Raw genomic sequence first — 25,546 nt, forward strand, 5'->3', positions numbered from 1 at the left:
CCATCAGTTATGAATAATAATTCTGGGCATGTTGTTGAGAGTTCCAAGCATGCCTAGTTAATTACTATTAGTTTGGTGCCTTATTTTGGCGACTTAGAACACTCACAGAGTACAAAGCTTTGCACAAATGTCTATTTTCCCAATTACCCTTATTATAGCTCTATCCTTGGTGTAGATTAGCCAAATCGAATATGCCATCTCTATTGCTGCTATTCTGAGGGGCTCGAGTGACAATTACCAGTTCCCTAGAATTTGCCCGTAATTGACTATGTCCCACAATAGGTAACTCTGGAAGTGACAGGCAGCCTCAAGTGTGGTTCTCCCGCCTGTCGATTGGACCTTGCAGGAAGCCCCGCCTCATCAACTCAGTCAAGGGCTGCAGTTGGTCCGGCTCCGGTGAATGGCGGGCCTTAGCTCCGCCCCGGCCGTCCGCTGCGCTGCCTGGGTCGGCGCCGTTTCCAGTTGAGAGATGGCGGCCGCCGCAGGTAGATCGCTCCTGCTGTTCCTCTCCTCCCGAGGCGGCGGCGCGGGCGCCGGCGGCTGCGGAGCGCTGACAGCCGGCTGCTTCCCCGGGCTGGGCGTCAGCCGCCACCGGCAGCAGCAGCACCACCGGACGGTGAGTGAGCGCGCCCGGCGGCTCCGGGGAGGGCGGGGCGGCGCTGGTGTGTGGGAGCTGCCGGTAGGCAGGCCGCCCGGGCAGCGGGTGAGTTACCTCAACTCGCGGCCGCTCCCGGGGTTGCCGGGCACCGAGGGGCCGCTGTGCCCTTCAGGCGCCTGCGGCGGCGACCAGGAAGGGAGGGCGAGCGGAGGAAGCCGAGAGGACGAGGAGGAGGGGCGACGGCGGGGATGTTCCCGCAGGACCGGGGACACCAGGGCGGGGAAGGCAGGGACTTGAACCTCTCGCTGACCCGCCCCCGGCCTCGGTCCCTCCCTCCTGCTTTCTTCACAGCTCTGCCCCGCTGCTCCCGCATGAGCCCTGTGCAAGTTGTCCCCTGGCCCCCTCCGCGAGCGGGTTTGGGCGTCCTGAGTTGCCGCGGCTGCCTGTGTATGTGTCAGGAGAGGGGCAGTGCCTGCTTCTGGGAACTGTCCCCGGAGAGCACCCAGGACCCGCGGGGCCGCTCCCTGGGCCTCTCTCGGCCCTTCGGGGATGGGCAAGAAGGAAGATCAAACTTTATCCCTCTCGGCGACTTCCTGCGTGCGTGGGCACGGGCCACGGCGCCCTTGCGAGGGATGCTGCATTGCTTCAGGAGGCAGGCTCCATCCCCAGTCCTTCAAGGTCCCCGGTGGTCCCTTCGGAGGGCCGGTGTATAAACTTGCTCCGTGTACCTGAAGGAGGAGGGTGGGCAGCAGGCAGAGGGAAGCGAATATGACAAGTTATTCAGAGAGTCGGATTTGGTGGTTGTCTTAGTTATTGCTGGTTTTCATTGGCTGGCAAGGATCGGGGAGTTTATGTCTGAACAGTTGTGTGTGTGTGTGTGTGTGTGTGTGATTTTTTTCAATTGCAAGAGATCCACTTGCCATGGAATTCTAGACCTAACAAGTCTGCAGGTTCTCTTCCCTTGCACTTCCTAGACCCATATGTGTTGGTCTCTGGCCAACTCAGAGAGAAAGAGTGTAGGTTTCATGTCCTGGGGCTGAGTCCTGTAGTGTGTTCTTGAGAGAATCACTGCAGACAGCCCAGCCGGATAGAAGAAACTGGTCCCTTCAGCCCTCCACAAATACATCCACCTCTCCTGTGCTGATTACATGGCTGTTGAGAGGAAACTGGACTGGGGGTTCTCAGAGAGGATATCCCAAGACCCATGACAGCAGAAAATTAAGTGTCTGAAAGAGCTTTGTAAGTGCAAGATGGTATTGTCATTATTAGTCATAGGTATGGACCCTATTCTAACTCTTGTGAGAAAATTGTACTTCTTCATATTTGCCATGCTGACATGTTGCTTTGCTGAAGCTTTTGGGTGAGAGCCTAGCTTCTTCACAGTTCAATTGCGATTTGCATGTTTTATAGCCTCCAGTTATGTGTTCTGTTCTCATAAAACACACGGGCACCCAACAATCTGATTGTATTTCCCTCTCAAATAATTTAAAGACTTCTCAAGTTGTCTTTATCTCTATATTTTGATAACACATCTTCTGACTTTGCACAGTTTGTTTTTAAGACTATTTGGGTGTGGTATTCATGGAGCATTTTTAAATTTGTGCCTTGTATATTTTCCTCTATGAGAATCTGTAAGACTGTGTCTTCCTTGTGTGGGTACTTCATGGAAGTGTTCTGTGCTATTCTGGGGTAGGTAAAAGTAATGTGGTGAATTTGTAATGGAAAGAACAATGGAAGTGCAGTGTTGTTTCTGAAGGGCAGACGTTATGGGAATGGTGACTTGTAAATGAATTTTTTTTTCAAAATTTTACAATTGATTATTTAAAATATGTAAAGAGGTTTGGTGTGTGTGTATTTTTTGTGTGATTGCTCTGAAGCCATTATGTATACAGCTGCCTCTATTTGTTATTCTATGATTTCTTACAAGACTCAATTTGAAAGGTATCTCTTAAGAGATTTGTTTAAGTCTTGATATTTTATGCCTGAAATTGAGGCCCCAGAATGGGAGAGACTTGGTCAGAATTACACAGCTAATATGAATAGTTTTAGGACTTCCACCCACCCCCAATATTTTGACTCCCTTATTGTGTTCTTGTTATTATGAAGTGCAATTGCTCCTTCACATCTCTTTCCTCCCTCACACTGTTAGGAAAGTATTAGTATTTCAGAACCCCATGAATGGGAATTCTTCTATAAGGAGGTGTTGGTTTGAGGCACATGTATTAGGCAAATATGGAAACAACTTGCTCTGTAAAAGTCCCTGAGAGACACTAAGGTTGAATCTTGCATATGAGACATCCTGTGTATATGCAGCAGATGGCACTCTGCATTGAACTAGATCACAAATCCAGCTTGTGCCACTTATGTTCTGCTGTAGTAGGTATGGCACATTAGAAAGAGGGGGGCATTACAGTTCTGGTTAATTTTTTGCTTGAGAGGCATGTTTTTTGAAATCCATTTATCTTCAGTTTTGAGAATGAGTTCTAAGCAACACAGTTCAGCTAATTGGTAAATGTAGTTGTGAAGTTATAAAACATAACTCATCCTCACCCCCATTAAAACATTATTAAACTGGGTAAATAGGAATAAAAGTACAGGGGCTTATTCAATATTTTTTAGCACCATCTAGTAATTTTTCCTTCCCTGTTTGGAGCTCCCCAGCTTGTGACTGTAACTAAGACTGATGTAAAATGTTTGTTGCATGCCTTTCTGTGTGGTTAGTGAAGGTGGCTGCTATTTTCAAGGATGGTTCTTTAAAGGGGGACTGCCTTTCATTGTGAGCTGTGTAATTCCTTTGCTAAATCGAACTGTTTCATCTCTGATTATGACAGTCTGACTGTTGGCATTTCCTAGCGGTTAACGGCTATGTTGAATTACTAAATCTTGTTTTCTTAAGTCTGTCACTGTACTGTTACAGTTTGTGGCTGCCCCTCTGTATTTTACACATTGTATTTCTTTGGCAGAGATATCATTTCAGTTTAAACTGAAAGTTTCAACCGAGGTTACATTGCCTGACACAGAGGCAAATCCCAGTTCTTTAACTGGGTTCCTCATGTCTGGCCCAGTCTTAGTTTCCCAGATCCACCCTAGCACAAATACTCCACTACACTTAAGGCAGTATCCCATATATCCATGATAAATGTTTATTCAGTTCTTATAGCTGAATTTCAGTTTTTATCACCCCTCCAACCCTAAGGTCCATTCAGGTTAGAGGTTGTGACCTCTGACTCCTCTTTGAATCTCACATCCTCACTTTGCACATAAGGAGACAATGGGAGCTAAGGGAAGTGACTTGATAGTTTACATTTGTGGTTAATTACACCTGCCATTAAAATTCTTTTAAATGGAGGTAGATTCAAGTCCTAGTCCTATTCTTGATTTGTGTGGTTCCTGGCTCTTATTCCTTACTATTGTTTTATTGTGTCCTCTCTGAATTCTGATAGAATATATTATTTTCAGGACACAGATTGACACTTGTCTTGTTCTCTAAATGTTTCATTTGTGGTACCTTATCTTACTGGGAAGATAAGGCAAGGACTGTGTATCTTATTACCCTTCTGTCTCTCAATTCCACAGTGCTGGGTATATAGGTGACACTCAGACAAGCATTAATTGAATATGTACCCTTTTGTCTGCTTGCTACTGATAAGGCATAACCCTTCCCTGTTTTGCCTTGTTTAATGGCCTATTGCTTAGGCTGTCACATTTGGGTAATTGTTATTGCCAGAGTTGTCTTTTTGTATATTGCACTTCTTTATGATGGATTGATGGAGAGGGTGGGTAATATTGGATTAGTTCTATAGTGGTACTAGCTTTCTGTCCAAAGCCAGCAAAAGTATGATAACTAGCCAGATTATTAGAAATACAGTGGAACCTTGGTTCTTGAACTTAATTAATTCTGGAAGCCTGTTCGAGAAACAATTTGTTCAAAAACCAAATCATTTATTCCTATTAGAAATAGTGTAAATTGAATTAATCTGATCCAGATCCCCAAATGATTTGTTTAAACCTTTCTTATATAGAGTACATATTAAATGTACTGTTTAATCTATAAATAAACATTTAAAAACAAAAGAACATGAAATATAAGTGAAAATTTAACAAAAAGAAAATGAAATGTACAGTGAAAAATGAAAATTTACATACACACTAGGACTTACCTTTAATGTTGAGAGCTGTTGACTGAATATGGAGAGGAGGGATGGAGGAATGTTATTGTTTGGGAGGAGAGTCCCTTCCATGAAAACATCAGGTAGCTATTCATCTGGGGTTCTTTCTCAGCTTTTGTCTCTTTGCTCCACTAGAACTTGCTTCAGGCTCACTGGGCCTCTTTCTCACTAAAAACCTATCCAATGATGTTTGTTTTTGCCTGTATTTTAACACTTACCTGAAGTGAAACACTGCATTGTCATTGAACAAGTGTATTGCACAGTTTGCTGCTTCTTTGTCAGGGTGATACAGTTATTTCAATAAAACTTTGCATTTCTTCCCATTTCCCAAGCATTTCCTGGATTAGTGAAGTAGGAATACCCTCCTTTCCCTCATTCTCCTCTGAAGAGAGCTCCTCAGTTACTGTCTGTTGCTCTGAAGGTCTTGGAGTTCCTTGGTGGTCAGCTCAGTGTTGTGGTCCTCCACCAAATCCTCCCCATCATCATCACCCATCTTCAAGCCCATGGACTTGCCCAGAGACACAGTATCCTCTATAACAGACACCAGCTCATCCTCAAAGACCTCAAAGCCTCTTTCAGCAATAGACTCAGGCCACAATTTCTTCCAGGCTGATTGCATGGTCTTGGAAGACACTCTGCCCATGGTTTATCTATTAGCCTCAAGCAAGTGGGGATGTTAAAATGTTCCTTCCAGAACTCCCTGAGGATTACATTAGTTTCAGAGGTCACCTCAAAACACCTCTGAAACAGTGTCTTTGTGTAGAGTTTCTTAAAATTAGAAATGACCTGCTGGTCCATGGGCTGGATGAAAGGAGTTGTGTTAGGTGGCAAGAACCTAACAGTGAAGAAGCTGTACTTCTCCACCAACGTGGCCTCCAAGCCTGGAAGGTGGGCAGGAGTATTGTCCATTACAAGTGCCCTGAGTGGCCATTGTTTTCTTAGAGGTATTTTTTCACACTTGCGGCAAACACTTCATGGACCCACTCAAAAAATTGCCTGGTTACCCAAGCTTTGCTATTAGCTCTCCACATCACATTCAACTTGTTTTTCATGCCATTATTTTTCTTAAATTCAGAATGATAGACAATTAGAGGCTTAAATTTAGAGTCCCCGCTCTCATTCCCTCACAACCTAATGTCAGCTGGTCCTTCACTCATTTGTGTCCCAGCAGTGACTTCTCCTCCTGTGTGATATAGGTCATCTTTGGCATTTTCTTCCACAGGAGGGCTGTCTCATGAGAAGTGAACACTTGTTGGGGAACAAATCCCTTGGCTTCTACGTATTCTTGAAATTTTGTCACAAAATTATCAGTAGCTACTTTGTTAGAACTGGCAGCCGCCCCATGCCTCTCTATTTTATGAATGACACTTCTTTTCTTAAATTTATTGAATCATCCCTATTAGCCTTAAACAAATCACTTTCAGCACTCATGCCAGGGGTGTCTTTCAGGAGGTCAGTATGCAGCATCTTTGCTTTTTCACATATCATTGCCTCTGAAATGCTGTCACTGGCTGACTGCTTTTTGTTTATCCAAATCAACAACAATTTTCCTACCTCTGTAATTGCCTGTGACCCTTGTTTAGTGAGCACTTTCACACCCTTAGCAACATCACACTTTTGATGGCCTCTTTATGTATTAAAATTATGCTAATTGTTGATTTCACCATGCCATACTTGGTAGCCAGATTAGACATGACAAACTCCTCTATCAGACTTTGCAATTATTTCTTTTTTAAGCTCTATTGCTATTGTCACAACTTTCCTTTTCACTTTGCTGCTATCACTAACCTTTTTAGGACCCATGGTGACTTCCTGTATGTATTTAATAATAATAAGCAGCAATAAAAGTAAAAAAAAAAAAACACAAAAATATTCACAGAACAATTTCCTGATATGTTAACTATGCAAGGTTTACCAGTAAACTGAGTTGTACTTGCACATTCTCTCCTTTGTTTGTTGTCTGAGAGATGCATGACTGATAATACAGGTATCAATATGAAAAGGTTGTTGGGTGGGTTGAGAACCTAAGTTTTGTTCTACAGCCGAGACATTTTTTCCGTGAACAACTTGGTTGAGAACCAATTGTTCAAGATGGCAGATGTTCGAGAACTGAGCTTTGACTGTATGTGTTTGAATCAGATTCTATATTTATTGCTGTTTTAATCTCTAATATTAAATTTTTAGGGTTCTAGATAAATATGTTTAGAGCAGACTTGTATTTTAGAAAGCAAGCATATTTTTACTTATCTCAAAATTTCGCTTATTTTGAACCCCATAAAATATTTGAATAAGAAAATTTGGATCTGTTCAGCAAATTTTGATTATTTGACCTTTTCTTTCTCAAGAACCCTACTTCAAAATGAAATCTAAATAGAAAATGCAGCATCAAAAAGGGTGTATGTCAAAAGCAACAAATTGAATGTGAATCATTTTGATTTTGGGGCCGCCTCATGTGTGAAGATGAAATCAAGGAGTGGTCATGGTCTTTTGCAATAGCACTTCATTGATACCATTATCTGAATAACTGCTGAGATGGTGCTTTTATTTCTTTTTATATTGTAACTTTGCAGCCCTGTGGGTTTTCTTAAAAATTACTATTTGTTTTCCTGTGATTAAGGGCAAGATTATCTTTTGAGATCTTGAAATAGTCACTCAATATAAGGGAATCCTCTATTTTTTACTTGACTAATGAATACCATACCATGGCTCATGTATATATTAGAATTACTGGAATAACAGATTATTAGGAAAACTAAGATGGAGGATATTTAGAGCTCAGAAGAACCTGGTTAAGGAAAAAAGAGTGTAAGAGTGGTGAAATGGCTTTTCCCTTAGTAGCCCAGCAAGTTACTTAGGAGCTGAAAATGTCTCATATGTCTCTAGGTTTTCCCATTCAGTTCTTTTCCTATTCAATTCAATTTCATAATTCTGAATTACATTTTTTAAAAGATTAAGATGAAACTGGTTTTTAAAAGTGAATTGGGGTTAAATTCTTCCACTAAGTACCTAAACTAAAACTCAGTCTTGACTTACTCCCTGATTTAGATCAAGCTTGATGACATCTGTTAAAAACCTGTCCTCTGTAGATGGAACACAAAATAGAAACAATGCATTTATTTGTTTCACTGCACTTTGTTAAGTACTTACAGTGAGGTAACCTGTGTAAAAATTAAAGTTGACTTCAAGCAAAGTAATTTAAACAAGTTTAGTGAGTTATTGACCCATAAATTGTATTCAGATTTGAATTTTTTCTAGTGATAAAAATATAACTTGGTAAATTACATCACCAACTGGGTCTAATAGTATGCCAAAATTGAACTTTTTCTAATGCAGTTCTGGAATAATTAGATAATATGACATTGCATTTTGATACCTCTCTTAAAAATAAGAGCCTTTTCCAAAGGTTCTTTAAGGGCATTAATGTTTATTAATCCAGAAGAGTAGTATTTGCCTTTTATTCTTTGTTTTCATACTTCTTCTTACTATTTATTGACCACTTAATTGTTTGGGGATCACTTGTAATAATCACCAGAAAATTGCTGAGGAGCGCATTAGGTGTATGAGGCTGTCCAGAGGACAGTCTCCAACATGCAGTCTTAAACTGTATTGCTTATAGGTTACATGATCCTTTAAACTTCACCTTTGCTTTCTAAGACATGTCTACATTAGACTTCTTATTTATTGATAGTAAGTCGTGTTACAGGATGTTTGAGAGTATTACTGTTTGCTTTAAGCTTTAGTTTAGAGAAAGTTAATGTGACTGATAATTGGTCAAAGAACGGGAAAGCAAATAGGTTTGAACTGTGTGACCTATATAGTCAGAGGAGTAGATATAGAAGAAAGCATCTAAAGTCTGAGGGCATTGTGTTACCTCGTTTAATACTTACCATAACCCTTTGAGAGGTATTATTATCCCAGTTTTATAGATGAGGAAATTGAGGATGAGATAGGTTCACTTCTTCTTAAGTGCCATAAACTTTTAGTGCTGGGGATGTAAAGATGGACAAGACACATATTTTGGAATGGAGATTTAAGTCTCAGTCTGGCTAGAATTAAAGCCGTACGACTCTGGTGTCACGGTGAGTGCTCCTTCCCTTGCATCTTCTCCTTCAGCCATGTTTCTTTCTGAAGAATCTACTGCAGCCTTCTTTCAAGAGATCTCACCATCCTTCCCACTAACTACTTTTCTTAAATCTGTTTTTCCACCTTCCCCTCCAGGGATTAGCTGATGAGTCTCAGGTATGCTTTTTAGGTATCTTTGTAATTTAGTTTAGGATTCTAAAAACTCCCATTTATTGAGCATTGCTTCCATGCCAGACACTTTTATAACAGGCAAAGCACTACCCCCATTGTATAAAGGAGAAAATCAGGACCTAGAAAGGTTAAGAACTTGGAGTCATTTAGAAAATATCTGTTGAAACTCCTACTCTTTGTGAGATGCTGTGCTGGGAAAGAGAACTGCCTCTGAAGTGGTTGGTCAGTAGACATCGACAAAAAAAGACTGTAACTGGCTTTGTGCCTTTTCCCCCCTTTATGGTGGTTTAGTGGGAGCACTTAGACCTGCCTGCAAGAGCTGGAGAATATTTCACAGGGGAGGCCTCACTTAAGCTGAACCATGAGGAAATATAATGTTGGCCACATTCCAGGCAGTACCAAGATCTGACATGAAGTATGAGGAAGTAAGATATTTTTTGAAAAACAGCCAGTAGTTTATTACAACTGGACTCTGAGCAAGAATAGCTAGAGCCTGGCTTGTGTGGCTCAGTGGTTGAGAATCGACCCGTGAACCAGGAGGTTACTGGTTCAATTCCTGGTCAGGCCATATGCCCGGGATGCAGGCTCAATCCCCAGTGTGGGGTGTGCAGCTGGCAGCTGATCAATGTTTCTCTCTCATCATTGATGTTTTTATCTCTCTCCCCCTCTCTCTTCCTCTCTCTGAAATCAATTAAAAAAATCCTATGTACTAAAAGCCCAGCAACCAAACAGTGAATGACCAGAACGACCGGTTGACCAGTTGCTATGATGCGCACTGACCACCCCGGGGCAGATGCTCAATGCAGGAGCTGCTCCCGGGTGGTCAATGCACTCCCATAGTGGGAGCGCTGCTCAGCTGACTGGGATGAGCGGCACTCCCACAGCGGGGATCCCTGCAGGCCACAATCCCCACCAGTGCACGAATCCTGTGCACCAGGCCTCTAGCAAATAAATAAATATCTTTAATAGCTAGGGATTAGGCTGGACAGTAATAGTGATATCAATAATAATTAATACTTATCAAATACACCATTTGCCAAGCATTTTACATAGATAATTTCACTTAATTCTTGTGACACCCAACAGTAGGTACTATTATCCTTGTTTTACAGATAGTGAAACTGAGTTACCTCAAACTGGTAAGTGACTTGCCCAGGATCATACAGGTAGTGAATGGCATATAAACCCAAGCAGGCTGGCTCCAGAGCCTGTGTCTTAACCATTGTGAAGGAATTAGACTGTGAAGGGACTTGTGAAGGAGTTGAAATTTTATTATGTAGGTCAGTGTTTTGTTTTTTAAAACTCAACCAACAGTAGAAATACAGTTTATATTATGACCCAGCATGTGCATGTATGTATAAGAAAAGTTTTATGAAACAATATTTTAAATTTGTATGAGTGATACATAGTTTCTATCATGTTTTGTTAACACTGGTTGGGACCCACTTAAATTGATTTTACAATTAAAGCCACAGTTTGGAAAAATCCTACTAGTCAATAGGTGAGCATCTGAAGAATTTCAAGTAGGGCAATCACATGATCAGGTTTGTACTTTTAGGTAGGTCACACTGGCAGCAGTATGAAGACTGGATTGGAGAAGAAGGGGCCAGAAAGCAGAGAGACCAATAAGGGTTATTTTAATGGAACAGGTAAAAGATGCCTGAATGAGGTAGGGCAGGAGCATTGGGGAGAGAGAAAAAGGAATAGAGAGAAGGGAGACTTACGAAGTAGAATTGGTAGAACTTGGTGATTGGATGGGGACCATCAGCTTGTACTTGGTAGAAAAGAAAGTCATTTTAATTCAAAGCTTATCTGACTCTATTCTTCATGCACTGAAACTGTGTGTCTCTTTACATACTGTTTGGTTGTTTTTCTACTCCTCTACTTCTATATATATAAAAATGTGCTGACCTGGCTTAATTATTTTTAAATGATTTTTAAATTTATATAAAAAATTAGATGCCCACCTCATCCCCACATTCCTGCCTCCCCTCCCCTGCCCCGTGCCATTAGAATCTGGAAGATTTGCACAGCAATATAAATAAGTTCACATAGCATACTGAGCACTGAACAAACCTTTGTTGAGTGTGTTCTGTGTTATACTCTTCCAAAACAGAAACTCTTAACATTATGTTCATTAATTAGAATAATACTTTTGAGTAATTTTCTTTGACTTTGTTCTCCTTATCTTTTCACTTTTGTAATATTTGATTCCCTTTAGGGTAGTGGTTGGCAAACTCATTAATCAACAGAGCCAAATATCAACAGTACAACGATTGAAATTTCCTTTGAGAGCCAAATTTTTTAAACTTAAACTTCTTCTAACGCCACTTCTTCAAAATAGACTCGCCCAGGCCGTGGTATTTTGTGGAAGAGCCACACTCAAGGGGCCAAAGAGCCGCATGTGGCTTACGAGCCGCGGTTTGCTGACCACTGCTTTAGGGGATATTGAACCTTGTATGTATGATGGTATGTAATTTTTTTACCTTAAAAAAAGGCAAAAAATAACCCTAGTTATTCATAAGCATGAAATCTTTTCTCAGTAAAATTTTAGCAATCTTTCTTTTTTTAAAAAAAATATTTTTATTGACTTCAGAGAGGAAGGGAAAGGGAAAGAGAGATAGAAACATCAATGATGAGAGAGAATCATTGATCGGCTGCCTCCCATATGCCCCACACTGGGCCAGGTCAAGCTCACAACCCGGGCGTATGCCATGAGTGGAAATCGAACCGTGACTTTCTTGCTCATAGGTTGACACTCAACCACTGAGCCATGCTGGCCAGGGTTAGCAATCTTTCTTTCCACGTTAGAAATGTAGGTCTGAGTTTCATACTGCTTCTGCTACACCAGTTTCTCAAGAGAGGTACATAAATAAAAATATGTAATTGAGAACAAGTTATTTGGAGTGATTCTCTAGAATTTTAATTGACCAGACACCTTACTGGTTATTTTTTTTAGAAAGCACATATTCTTTGGTCTTCTAGGTATTATAATACAAAGATAAGTATCTATTTATTATGACAACTATGACAATTTTTAAGAGATATTACAGTATCTATGTTACCAGAAAAGATTGTATTTGCAATGTAGTTGGTGAACCTTTTTAAATCTCATGGGAGCAAAGGATTACAGTATCATTACAGAATTCTTTTAGTTTTGTGAGATAGTTAAATAAATAAAGAGAAGGAAGTGTTAATAGCTATGTGTTTGTGCTTCCCAGTCACCAAAATAAAGGTAAGTAATTGAAGAGGGTTAGGAGCCATGTGGAATAATAGAGTTAGGCTCAGGGTTCTCTTCTTTGCTGTTCCATTAACTTGTTATTTGTACTTGGGTAAGTGACTTAACCTTTTCGGTTTTAATAAGGAAGGATGCCTGATTAGGTAAGCCTAAAGGGCTTCTTTAATCCTAAGTCATATATCATTTATACTAGTAAAAGGGTAATATGCTAATTAGGGCAGACGTCTTCTGGATATCTATCCAGACGTCCATCCGGACATCCATCTGGACAAAGCCACAGTGGCTGCGAGGCCCAGGGCTTAGGCAGCCATGGGCTCAGGCAGCCATGGGCTCAGGCAGCCGTGGGCTTAGGCAGCCTTGAGCCCCGGCGGCTGCGAGGCCCGGGGCTCACGGCAGCCTTGAGCCCACTGGGAGTGGGCCTAAGCCGTCAGTAGGACATCCCCTGAGGGCTCCCGGACTGTGAGAGGGGACAGGCCAGGCTGAGGGAACCTGCCCCAGTGCACGAATTTTCGTGCACCAGTGGGGTCCCTCAGCCTGGCCTGCGGGATTGGGCCGAAACTGGCTTTCTGACATCCCCCGAGGGTCCCAGTATGCGAGAGGGTGCAGGCCAGGCCGAGGGACATGGGAGGTTGGCCAGCTGGGAAGGGACCATGGGAGGGCTCCAGGGCGTGTCCGGCCCGTCTTGCTCAGTCCCGATCAGCCGGACCCCAGCAGCAAGCTAACCTACTAGTTGGAGCATCTGCCCCCTGGTGGTCAGTGCACGTCATAGCAACTGGTCGACCAGTCAACTGTCTGCCCCCTAGTGGTCAGTGCACATCATAGTGAGCGGTTGACCGGCCTTAGCATATCATTAGCTTATTATGCTTTGATTGGTTGAATGGCCAACTGGCCAACTGGCCAACTGGACACTTAGCATATTAGGCCTTTTTATATAGGATTATAAGTAATCTTATGTTATTGGGTGGCTTGTATAAAATCATAAACTCAAGTATAATGTATTTGCTTATTCTTACAAGAGTTAAAGGCTTGAAGTGAAGAAAATAGCCTTCCATTTCCTTTTCAGGAAGTTCACATTGTTACTTCTCACATTTTGATGAGCAGTTTATCCTGCATTCCTCTTAAACAGGTCATTATGCTTTTAGTCCCATTTTCCCCTTTCATCTTCTTTTTTCAATCCAAACTGCTGAGTGAGTCGGGGGAGAGGTGAGGATGTGTTGGGGACTCCATAGTTGTAGAGATGGGAGAAGGAAAAAAAAAGTTAATGTTGGAATGTTGAGGGAAGATGGGACTAATAATTTGTTAATTCTGAGTTGTTGCCAGCCAACCTGAGTGTGAAAACCTTAATAAATGATTAGTGCTCCTAATCGTCTATTCTCCCAAACACTGTGAACTGGCCTAATAGTGTCAAGAACATAGATAGTCAGTGTTGGATAAATGAGTCAGTGAGTTAAAAAGTCAAAGAGACTATTGTCTAAATCCTTCCACTCTGTGAATAATGCACCTGTAGGTCATCTTGTTTTTTGTGCCTGGATACTACAGTGATGGGAATCACAGAAATATTAAGAAGGAATTACTTTTCTTTGATTCAGGCAGCAGCTAATGATCTTAAAAGAGATCACCGATTGTGCTGAAACAAGCAGGACTTTGTAAAATGCTAAGTTAAAATAGTAATGAAAAAGACTATAGTGCTATTATGTTATAAGTAATTTAAGAAATTGACATAATGCATTTACCTGGCAAGTATTTGGAGTAAGTAGGGGAAAGAGGGAAGAGTGAAGGGCTAGGCGCTGCAGAAGGAAGAAAGGAACTATTTGAAAGAGATGCTGCCAAATCTGGGTTTCTTACATATATATATTTCCAAAGATGACAGATTTTTGGAGGTGTTTATTTTGGAACCAATCTTCTGTATTTCCAGCTGCCCCCATTGTATCCTGTATCTTTCACTGCCAGAATTCTGCTAGCTGCCATGAAGCAGGGCTGTGGCAAATGGCCAAGTGTGATAAAACTCATTTTTCATTTTAAAACAGTATAGATATCAGAATACTTTAAAGAAGTATTTAAAGATAGATTGACTGGAGTTGAAGTAGTAAAAACCTAAGGAGATGATTGGAAGTTTTTTATTTTAATGTAAGTGCATTTCTTTTGTAAGCAGAAGAATACCAGCTTATATCTATCTCTGTCAGTTTTTCTCTTTTTTTGCTTCTCTTTCCCTGATCTTGAATGCTGGCACTAGAAGCACTGAATAGACAGGATAAATGAGTTTTCTAATCAGGAAGAGGTGATGGTATTTTTTTTATTTTTATTTTTGAGGGAAATCCATATACTCTGTGTAAATGTCTTATTACATGTATGCACATTAATAGTTGGGTTTTGTTTCTTTATTTTTTTCTTATTTTAACCCACAGAAAATGAAATCTTTTTTTTTCCCACTTCCAGTTTTGACTTAAGCTTCAAAACAAAATGTCTAAGGATAGTTGAGATATTAAAACAGAATTACATTATAACATATTGCAGAATTTTGGAATATTCATTTATTAGATGGAGAATTGAACTCCAGGAAGTACATTCTTTAATTTTAATATCTCATTCTACATTGGTGTTTGAGTAAAAATGAAATGAAGTTCATAGTTTGGCCAAGTGCCACAAAGTCATGTGAGCTTTAAATATATAATGGCTTTCTTTTTAATGCTTGCAAGGCTTTTAGCAGTAAAAGAGGGAAAATAAAGGCAACTATAATAAATTTCTTGCCTATAATGAGTTTTTGGTAAGATTAAAAGTAGAGACAAGTTGGAGCCCTGAGTTATGAATCTCCAGGTCACATCACAGCCAGCATCAGAAAGTAACAGTACTAGTGAAAGAAAAGACAGAAGATGACCTACTGATTAGCAGGCTGTCTAAGAAGCTCACTTGGAAAGGCACTTCTATCACCAGAGGGTTTCTTTTGGGGGGATGGGTGGTGAGAGAGTCCCTTCATAAGGAAATTATATTGTGTTTAGGCAAGCATACAAAGGGAAAAGTCTTTTTAAATTATGTCATGTCTGTAAAAACAAGTAGAATACCGTATTTTATCTTGAGAAATTAAAACTACAGCTGTAATTGCTGCCCCAAGTATCCTTCCTATTTCCTGTTTTCTCTCCCAGAAGTCATATCCTCTCCAAATTGGTATTTACCATTTCCATGTGTTTATGTTTATGGTATATATATATATATATATATATATATATGCCTTATTTAGTATTGTAAGCATGTTTTAAATCTTATTTAAAAAGATATTAGACTGTATGTATCCTTATGCAATTTGTTCTCTGCTTAATACTTTAAAAATATTTAAATTTCATTCATTTTTTATTTTTAACTTCTTTGTGGTGTTTCATTCTCTATTTTACATATTTAACCCTTCTGTTGATTGAAAGTCCTTTTAGCTGAATATTTGGGAGGGGACAGGAAAGAGGAATATATTATGTCATTTTTAAAGTTAGACTGGGAATGTTGTTTTGACTTTCAAAACAGCCAGTTTCCTTTTTTGGTGTGGGATGTCCTAATTTATCATATTCCTGGGAAAACCCTTTGTACTTCCCAAGAGAAGACAGAGAAGAGTAATGTTTCATTACACAGATGAACATGTCTTATGTAAAATGCAGAACAGCATCTGCTGTATACAGCAAGTTCATGAGGGATTAAGCTGCTGCAGCAAAATCTTGGTTTACTGTATAAAAACTCTCAGATTTTTCAAGTGCAGATAAACTATGATGGAAACTTGTTGGCATTTATTTATTGTTTCTTTTCTGTGTGTTCGGAATAAATTGCAATTTGGAACTTCTTTATTTTGCAAAAGGGTATGTGTCTTAAGTGGTAAAAAGACTTCTTGAATTGTATCTTGATTTTGTGGAGCAAAGGAAAACAAGGTCTAGGAATGAGGGGAGTTACTTCTTTTTGAGTCAGGTAGCTGGTGTGAAAGAAATATTTCTTTTAATAATAAATCGTATATATATTTGCTAGTGTATATTCTTACATTGTAGTCATTGTTTTAAAAAGGCAATCTCTGATAAATATTTTTTTTCTTTGATTGTTTTCTTCTTAACATCTTTGATAATGGATTGAAAATTTTGCAAAATACACGCACAGAGCTTCATTCAGGTTGTCCCTCCAAATAATTTGCTATAGTGCATTAACCAGAAATGCTGATGCAGCAAGGGAAACACTAATAAATGGGATGCTTTCACAGGGACTGTTGCCAAGGTGAGCAAACACAAGCCGAAATTGAGAAGAAAATGTTAGTTAGGCACCCAAGATGTAGTCTGGCCAGATATGCTTGCTATTAACAGTGAATATCCCATTCTAATTAAGTTAATTGAGGCCTGCACAATTTGAATCACCAGACTATCTTAAAATGTGACCCAACTGTAAGCATTTGGAATAATGCAAGAATAGTCTTTAGGCTAAAACTGATTTAGAATGAAAACTCAAATTATTGGATAAATTATTGTGCCTCAAGAATGATTAAGCTTAATTCCTTGTTTCTTCCATTGTGGTTCTGAAGGAAATGATGCTTAATGGACCTGCAAGTAAAAGAAAATATTTCTTTTTTGGTAGGAATGATTAGCTAAAAAGAGGAGAGAAGGCATTGCTAATTGAGAAATGATTTTTGTTTTTTCACTATTGGTGCTTTTCATATAAATCACGCAAATATATATTTTTTCACAATTATTTTACCCACAAATAATGTAGGTATGAGGAGAGGAGATAGTGGTTTGTGAACAGGCTTTTAAAAAAAATTGTCATTGTTTTTATTTTTTAATGATCTCTTATTCAATTTGCCAAGTCAAGCCTTTTGAAACACAACTCCTAAACCAGAGAGTTGTGTAGCTAGGCAAATGAATCAGAGTTTTTTTAGTGCACCAAACAAGTTTTGCAAACTTGTTTCTGAAATTAGTCAAAGTTCCTGAATGAATTTGGAAAGCCCGAGTCTTCTATTGCCAGGGTACCCTTAAGTTTTAAAAAACATTTCTTATTCTTCATTGTTTATTATAGTTCTGTTTGTGTTTTGAATGCTGGATGCATAGAGATGGAGCAAAAAATAATTTCCTTTTTTAAAAAAAATTTTCCCTTTAAAATGATTTTTAGAAGTATTGGTTTATGAGTTGTTGCTTTAGATCCTCTATTTTTACATCTGTATGGATTTACTATGTGGTTATCAAAGATTCAATATTTTTTCTGACAAAATGTATATTTTAGTTTCTCATAACCAATCTGGATTTATTCTAGGTTATAACTCAAATTCTTTTAAAAGTGATCTTTTGTCTTAAGGGTCACTGTAATAATAACTAACTGGCAGCTAAGATTGACCTAAGTTATATCTTTTCACATTTTCTTTTCTTTTTTGGCATTATATGCTGAGGTACCCAAGTCACCAGGCTCAGGAGGGCCTTTTCCTTTTACATTGACTTTACTTTTTTCTATTCTTTTAGGTCTTTTACTACCATTCCTACAGTGGTTGGCAAGATATCGTTTCTACCTCACTCTCCATGTACCATGCCAGTGACATCTTAGCTGCTAGAGTGTGGAGCTGGCCTGTGGGAGTCAAGTAAGTGCCTTTTTTACTATTTGGCATGGTTTTTGCTTACTTTGCAAAGCCATGTAGAGGAATTTTTTAAGATTAGTTTTTAAAAAGGCACTTGCTTGATCCTTGTGGGTTGGCTCTTTGCTCCAGCCTGCTACTAAACACCTGGTAGCCAACATGGTGCTGAATTTAGCGAGGTGACTATTGCAGAATGGAACATTTTTAGTAGGGTAGACCCTAAGGGCTGACAGATCTGATCTTGGCCTGATTAGACCATGTATAGATGAGCAATTCCTGTCCCATCTCAGAATCAATCAGAACTTGTGTTAGCTCAGTTAGTTACTCTGGCCTCTTGGAAATTTAACAGATTATGGATGACCAAGGGTCCGCTGGTTTAAACCAACTGGGTTGTATGGAAAAAGAACAGTTCTCCCAGGAGAGCCAATGACCTTGACACTTATCTGAATTAGTTTACCTTACTATATAGAAGTGATATTTGCCCTTAATGAGGTTTGGATTTCTGTATTTATTGCTAAAGTTGCTAAAACCTGGTATTTTACTTTTGCAGGTCACCTTGTAAATTTTGCTACATAAATTAACACATCCCCTGTTATGTCATAACAACCATGTAAGGGAGAGTGTTTTCCTGCTCTGTCTTAGGTATTGGTGATGTGACCTGTTCACGCAGGGGAAACTTGAACATTCTCAGGTATGTGAAGATCATGATTCGTAAGCATTTGCTTCCTGCAAAAAAACCCCATTTTTTTCCAGTGTGAACTCATGATGTGGTTTTACAAAATCAGTCTTGCCAGTTGATGTTCCTTCCCCTGATATTATAGAGCAGAGATTGGCAAACTATAGCTGGGACTACTTTGTTTTTGTAAATAAAGTTTTATTGGAACACAGATAGATCTGTTCACATATTGTCAGTTGCTGCTTTTGGCACTACAACAACAAACTTGAGTTGTGACAGAGACAAAGCCTGAAATATATGACTCTTTAAGAAAAAATTTGCCAACTCATGCTATAGAAGAACCAAACTTCAAGTTGCATTTAGATATAAACTTTCTACAACCACAGTTAAATTCAAATAGTCTTCTAAAGGGAAAGCCAAGGCCTGTGCCATAATGCTAAGTAGGAAGTAACATTTGCAATATATATAGTGGTGGGATTACTAATACAGGTTAATGAAGAGGAAAACTATGTATGACAGCAGTCCACTTTTTATTATATTATCTCCCTGCCCCTATCCCTCAGTAGGTGTAAACTTTCATTCAGTGGTAGGATATTATTTTTCTTCCTAGAACTCTAAAGGTTTAGAGGACAGATAATGATAAAAGATTTAACTAGGATATCTGGCATAGCCAAGAAGTGATAAGGTGCTCAGGAAAATGTTCAAGGACCACAGAGCAGATTAGTGGTAGAATTCAAAGTAGAGGCTAGATCTCTGCCTTCTTGCCCAGAGGTCCTTCCACTAGCTCTCATACCATATTAGGGCTGTTTGTTTTCCCTGCTAGCTGTAAGGCAAGTCTATTTTGTTTCCTTTTATTCATCCCTGAAGTAAAAGCAAAGACTCGGTGATTTAAACCACAAAAATTTGATTTATTGGAGAATTGACTTTACTTGAAGCTTGGATGCTCATTATTGTTTAAAGATAACTAGGGTATTGCTTTTTAATGATTCATTAAGTACTTACAGTGTATACTCAAAAGATTAGATAAGTTGGAATGAAAAAGGAAGTCTGAGCCTTGTTCATAATGTCATTGCTAGGAGCAAAACCAAAACCAGCACAGACAGAATGCTTCCCCCATATGACTATGTATCTAACTCCTCCATAGATGAAAAGAGTGTATATGTCTGTGTATATGTATGCGTGTGTAGGCATATAACAGCTCTTAAAGTGCATTTTTATTGCATTCTGAGAGGAGTTTAGCAGGTCTGTTACAATCTGCAGATTATGATAGTTTCAAATGGACCATCAACTTATATCATACACAAAAATAAATTCAAAATGGATTAAAAGATGTGAAACCATAAAAATTTTAGAAGAAACCATAGGCAGCAAAATTTCAGACATCTTATTGATACATCTCCTAGGACAATGGAAACAAAGGAGAAAATAAACAAATGGGACTACATCAAAATAAAAAGCTTCTGCACAGCAAAAGAAACCATCAACAGAATAACAAGAGAGCCCACTAAATGGGAGAACTTATTTGCCAATGATACATCTGATAAGGGGTTAATCTCCAAAATTTATAGGAAACTCATACAACTTAACAAGAGCAAGATAAACAATCGAATTAAAAAATGGGCAAAGGACCTAAATAGATACTTCTCCAAAGTGGACATACAGATGGCCAAAAGGCTTGTGAAAAAATGCTCAAAGTCACTAAACATCTGAGATATGCAAATCAAAATGATAATGAGGTACCACCTCACACCTGTCAGAATGGCTATCATCAACAAATCAACAAATGACAAGGGTTGGCGAGAATGTGGAAAAAAGGGAACCCTCATACACTGCTGGTGGGAATGCAGACTTTGTACAGCCACTGGGGAAAACAGTATGGAATTTTCTCAAAAAATTAAAAATGGAACTCTCATTTGACACAGTGATCCCACTTCTAGGAATATATCCTAAGAAATCACAAACACCAATCAGAAAGAATATATGCAGCCCTATGTGCATTGCAGCATTATTTACAATAGCTAAGATTTGAAAATATCCTAAGTGCCCATCAGCAGATGAGTGGATTAAAAAACTGGCATATCTGCACAGTGGAATACTATACAGCTATAAAAAAGAAAAGAACTCTTCCCATTTGCAACAGCATGGATGGACCTGGAGTGCATTATGCTAAGTGAAATAAGCCAGTCGGAGAAATATAAATATCACATAATCTCTCTCATTTGTGGAATATAATGAACAACATAAACTGATGAACAAAATTAGATCCAGAGATATAGAAGCATCGAACAAACTGTCAAACCTCAAGGGAAGGCAGGGGAGGGTTGGTGGGTGGGAGGAGATCAACCAATGAACTTATATGCATATATGCATAACTCATGGACACAGACAATAGGGTGGTGAAGGTGTAAGGTGGGGAATGGAGGTGGGCTGGGAGAGGTCAATGGGGGAAGAAGAGGACATATGTAATATTTTCAAAAATAATGATTTAAAAAAATAAAAATAAAATGTATCCAGGAAATTACACAGACACAAAAAGAAAGAATAAATTTTATTTAAAAACTTTTGGATTTTCAGGAAAATGCTAAAGATAGTATACAGAATTCCCATTTATTTCCTATATTATTAACATCTCACATTATATGGTATGTTTGTTACATTTAATGAACCAATATTGATACATTATTATTAACTAAAGTCTCTATTCAGATTCCCTTAGTTTTTGCCTAATGTCCTTTTTCTGTTCCAGGGTTAAATAAATGTTTATTAGCATGATCACTGATATAGAAGGCATCCACCTGGAGGTTACACTAGTTCTGAAGTCCCTTTCAATTTGTGGGAGTATGATTAAATGAGTACAGGCTTAACTGTTGCAGAATTCTGACTGGTAACAGTTGCATTCTGTAACAAGTTGAGAAAGTGGTTACTTTATTGATATAATGGCTCTTCAGTAGTTTTTTTCCTAAATTTTTAGCATCATCAGTTCTAGAAAGGACAAGACTAACTGTTATTGTCATAGGCTAAATTGTAGGTGAAAATAATCTAAAGTAAATTGCCTTCTTTGGAAGCAGTGTGGATCAACTATTCTACTTCAATATGTTTGCCCTCCTGAAAGTAGTTTTTGAAGCCAGCACTTTCTTCAAAATCTCATCATTCAAATTTCCCTATAAAAGATCTTAAAATATTTCTTCCATAAAAGTTCATTTGTTATTTACTAGAGTTGAACACATGCATGTCTATGACTCAGCAGTTCCACTACTAGATTTATACAAAACTGAATTGTGTGCTTATATTCACCAGAAGACATGGACAAAAAATGTTTATGGCACGGCTAATTGTAATTGTCCAAACTGGAATTTCTCAAATGCCTATCAAGAGTAGAATGGGTAAATAAGTTTCTGGTACAGTCACACAGTGGACATTGAATACTGATCAGAATGAACAAACTATCACTACATGTAATAATATGTGAATTTCACAGATGCATTGCTGAACAATAGAAGCCAGACACTAAAAGTGAATACATTATGATTCTTTCACAAACAGGTAAAACTAATCTGCAGTGTCAGAGTTTAGGAGATTGATTATCCTTATTGAAGGTTGGGGAAAGTGTTTAGAATGGGGTCTGAAAGGCCTTCTAGGGTGCTAATTATGTTCTATTTCTTGTTTTGGATACTAGTTTCATGGGTGTGTTCACTTTGTGAAAATTCACCAAGCTTATATATTTTTCTGTATTCATGTTATTCTTCAAAGAAAAGAGTATACAAAAAGAATTAGTAATTCTGCAAAACACACACAAAATTCACTGCTAACATTTAAGGGATATATGGAGAACAAACTGAACATGTTAACCTTATATTGTTTCCGAATTATAGAATTATCAAAGTGCCATTGTGTTACTGGAGCTCTTACAGTCTTATTTATATTACTAGAGGCCTGCTGAACAAAATTTGTGCACTGGGTGGGGGGGGTGTGTCCCTCAGCCCAGCCTGCACCCTCTCCAATCTGGGACCCCTTGGGGGATGTCCGACTGCCAGTTTAGGCCCGATCCCTAAACTGGCAGTCAGATATCCCTCTCACAATCCGGGACTGCTGGCTCCCAAACACTCGCCTGCCTGCATGCCTGATTGCCCCTAACCGCTTCTGCCTGCTAGCCTGATTACCCCCTAACTGCTCCCCTGCAGGCCTGATTGACACCTAACTGCTCCCCTGCCGGCCCGCTCACCCCCAACTGCCCTCCCCTGCAGGCCTGGTCGCCCCCAACTTCCCTCCCCTGCCAGCCATCTTGTGACAACGTGGAGACGGCCATCTTGTGGTGGCCATCTTGTGACGATGTGGGGTGGCCATCTTGTGGTGGCCATCTTGTGATGATGTGGGGTGGCCATCTTGTGATGCAAGGGTGTGAGGGTCAATTTGCATATTACCTCTTTATTATATAGGATAAGATGAATAAAGTAAGTGGTGCTAATGGCTGCTTTTTACTATAATCAGGATTTGGGGATGCCTCAGAAAAGACCCTTCCCCCCGCCCCCCCAGTCTCTATGAAGTAGAGTCACAAGTCACATTGTCCACCCATTCTTTTATTGTAGTAAATACTGATAAGCCAAGTTCTTGAATATATTACTGTTTTTATGTTAGCTGCAATTTCTCTTTCCCACTGATTGTCTTTGTTAGATCAGCGAGTGAGCTTTCGTCTTGCCTCTCAGATATTCTACATGTTCTTTGGCTTTACATGTTCTTTGAAGGCATCACTTCAAACCTAACAAGAATGTAGAGTCCTTTTCCCAAGCGGAGCCCCTTTTTGTGACTTTACTGGTTTTTTTTTTCTTGTTGGTACCTTTGGTTCTTCCAGTTACTTCAGTTCAAATTATTTTTTGGCTCTTCCCTTTTCCTTTGTAATGCTTTCCTATCCTTTTTTTAAAAAAATATGTGGTAAAATATATATAACAAAACTGACCATCTTAACCATTTCTTTTCTTTTTTAAAAAATATATTTTATTGATATTTTACAGAGAGGAAGGGAGAGGGATAGGGAGCTAGAAACATCGATGAGAGAGAAACATCGATCAGCTGCCTCCTGCACACCTCCCACTGGGGATGTGCCCGCAACCAAGGTACATGCCCTTGACCGGAATCAAACCCGGGATGCTTCAGTCCGCAGGCCGACGCTCTATCCACTGAGCCAAACTGGTTTCGGCAACCATTTCTTTTCTAAAAAATTAATTAATTTTTGTTAATCTTCACCCAAGGTTATTTTCCCATTGATTTTTAGAGAGAGTGGAAGGGAGAGGGAGAGACACAGAGAGAGAAACATCGATGTGAAAGAGACATCGATTGGTTGCCTCCTGCATGGGCCCCGACCAGAGCTGGGGGTTGAGCCTGCAAACAAGGTATGTGCCCTTGACTGGAATCGAACCCAGGACCCTTCAGTCCTCAGGCCAACACTCTATCCACTGAGCCAAACTGGGTAGGGCATTTTTTATTTTTTATTTTTTTATTTTATTGATTTTTTTACAGAGAGGAAGGGAGAGCGATAGAGAGTTAGAAACATCGATGGGAGAGAAACATCGATCTACTGCTCCTACACACCTCCTACTGGGGATGTGCCCGCAACGAAGGTACATGCCCTTGACCAGAATCGAACCTGGGACCTTTCAGTCCACAGGCTGACGCTCTATCCACTGAGCCAAACCGGTTAGGGCAGGGCATTTTTTAAAAAATAAATTTTTATTTATTTTAGAAGAAGAGGAAGAGAGAGGGATAGAGAGATAGAAACATCAATGAGAGAGAAACATCGATTGGATGCCTTCACATGCCCCCCTACTGGCAATCAAGCCCGGACCCTGGGCATGTACTGTGGCTAGGAATTGAACTTGTGACCTCTCTTTGGGTTGACACTCGACCACTGAACCACATTGGTTGGGCATCTTAACCATTTCTTAAGTATACAGTTCAGTATCCCACCCTTTTATTTACCAGCTAAAGCCTAGATGGAGCCTACCTTTGTCATCTCACTTAAGTTGTACTTTGTATTTCCGTTATCACTACCTTTACACTAGTGTAAAACTCTTATCCGTGTGCCTGGACTTTTGTTTAAATAGCAGTTCAACTTCCAGTGTTTCCTCTGTAGCCAATACATTCTATATCTTCCTGCCAGTTTTCTTTCTACAATTTCACTTACAAAATCATTTTTCACACAAAATTTGCCACTACCTATAGGATTTAATGCAAATTCCTTAATCTTATATTCAAGGCCTTCTATAATTGAGTTACAATCTAACTTTCTCTCTTTAATGATGTTTTTTTTATAACCAGTAACCGCTTACTAACTTCCAGGTTTTGTGAAGCACCATGCACGCATGATTTTATTTAATTTAGTCCTATGAGGTAGGGACTGTAATTGCCACTGCTGAGGAAATAGAGGCTGGAGGGTTCTAAGTAACATGCCCATAAGTGATGGAACTGGGAGTTCAAATTTATGCCTCCATATTCCATCGTTGTAGATTGTATCTTGCAGTGCTCCTGAATGCCTTGAATAGACTAGTCCAGTGGTCGGCAAACTCATTAGTCAACAGAGCCAAATATCAACAGTACAACGATTGAAATTTCTTTTGAGAGCCGAAAACTGACTTCTGCGCATGGGCCACGAAGTTTTAATCGCACTGTACGTGCGTGCCCGCACGTGGTATTTTGTGGAAAAGCCACACTCAAGGGGCCAAAGAGCTGCATGTGGCTCGCAAGCCACAGTTTACCGACCACTGGGCTAGTCCCCAACCATTGAGCATTTCTACCTTTACCTTAGATCTTTTATTTTGTAGATCCACTGCCCGTAAGGCTCTTACTTTTTCTGTCTTCCTCTCTCACAATCTCGTACTATCCATCCTTCAAGGCCTAGCTGAAGTCCCATCTGTTCAGTGATTTTTTTCCTCCCTTCCCCCAATTTATAGAATACTCATTAGCCCAACACACATTTTGTACTTGCACTGCCTTAAATCTGTATCTTTTATATATGGATGATTCAGTTTAGACTTTAGAT

General features: G+C 39.5%; 1 protein-coding gene across 1 annotated transcript in view; it reads left to right on the forward strand.

Moving 5' to 3' along the window:
- The first annotated feature begins 466 nt into the window (after positions 1–466).
- MCU (mitochondrial calcium uniporter) overlaps positions 467–25,546 on the forward strand; it is a 214,568-nt gene continuing 189,488 nt past the window's right edge. Inside the window, exon 1 of the mRNA XM_080642104.1 lies at positions 467–616. Within this exon, the coding sequence (XP_080498230.1) occupies positions 470–616 (147 nt within the window). The 5' untranslated portion in view covers positions 467–469. The remainder of the gene's footprint in view (positions 617–25,546) is intronic.

The sequence above is a fragment of the Plecotus auritus genome (genome assembly GCF_963455305.1).
Source record: "Plecotus auritus genome assembly, chromosome: 9".
Classification (NCBI taxonomy): Eukaryota; Metazoa; Chordata; class Mammalia; order Chiroptera; family Vespertilionidae; genus Plecotus; species Plecotus auritus.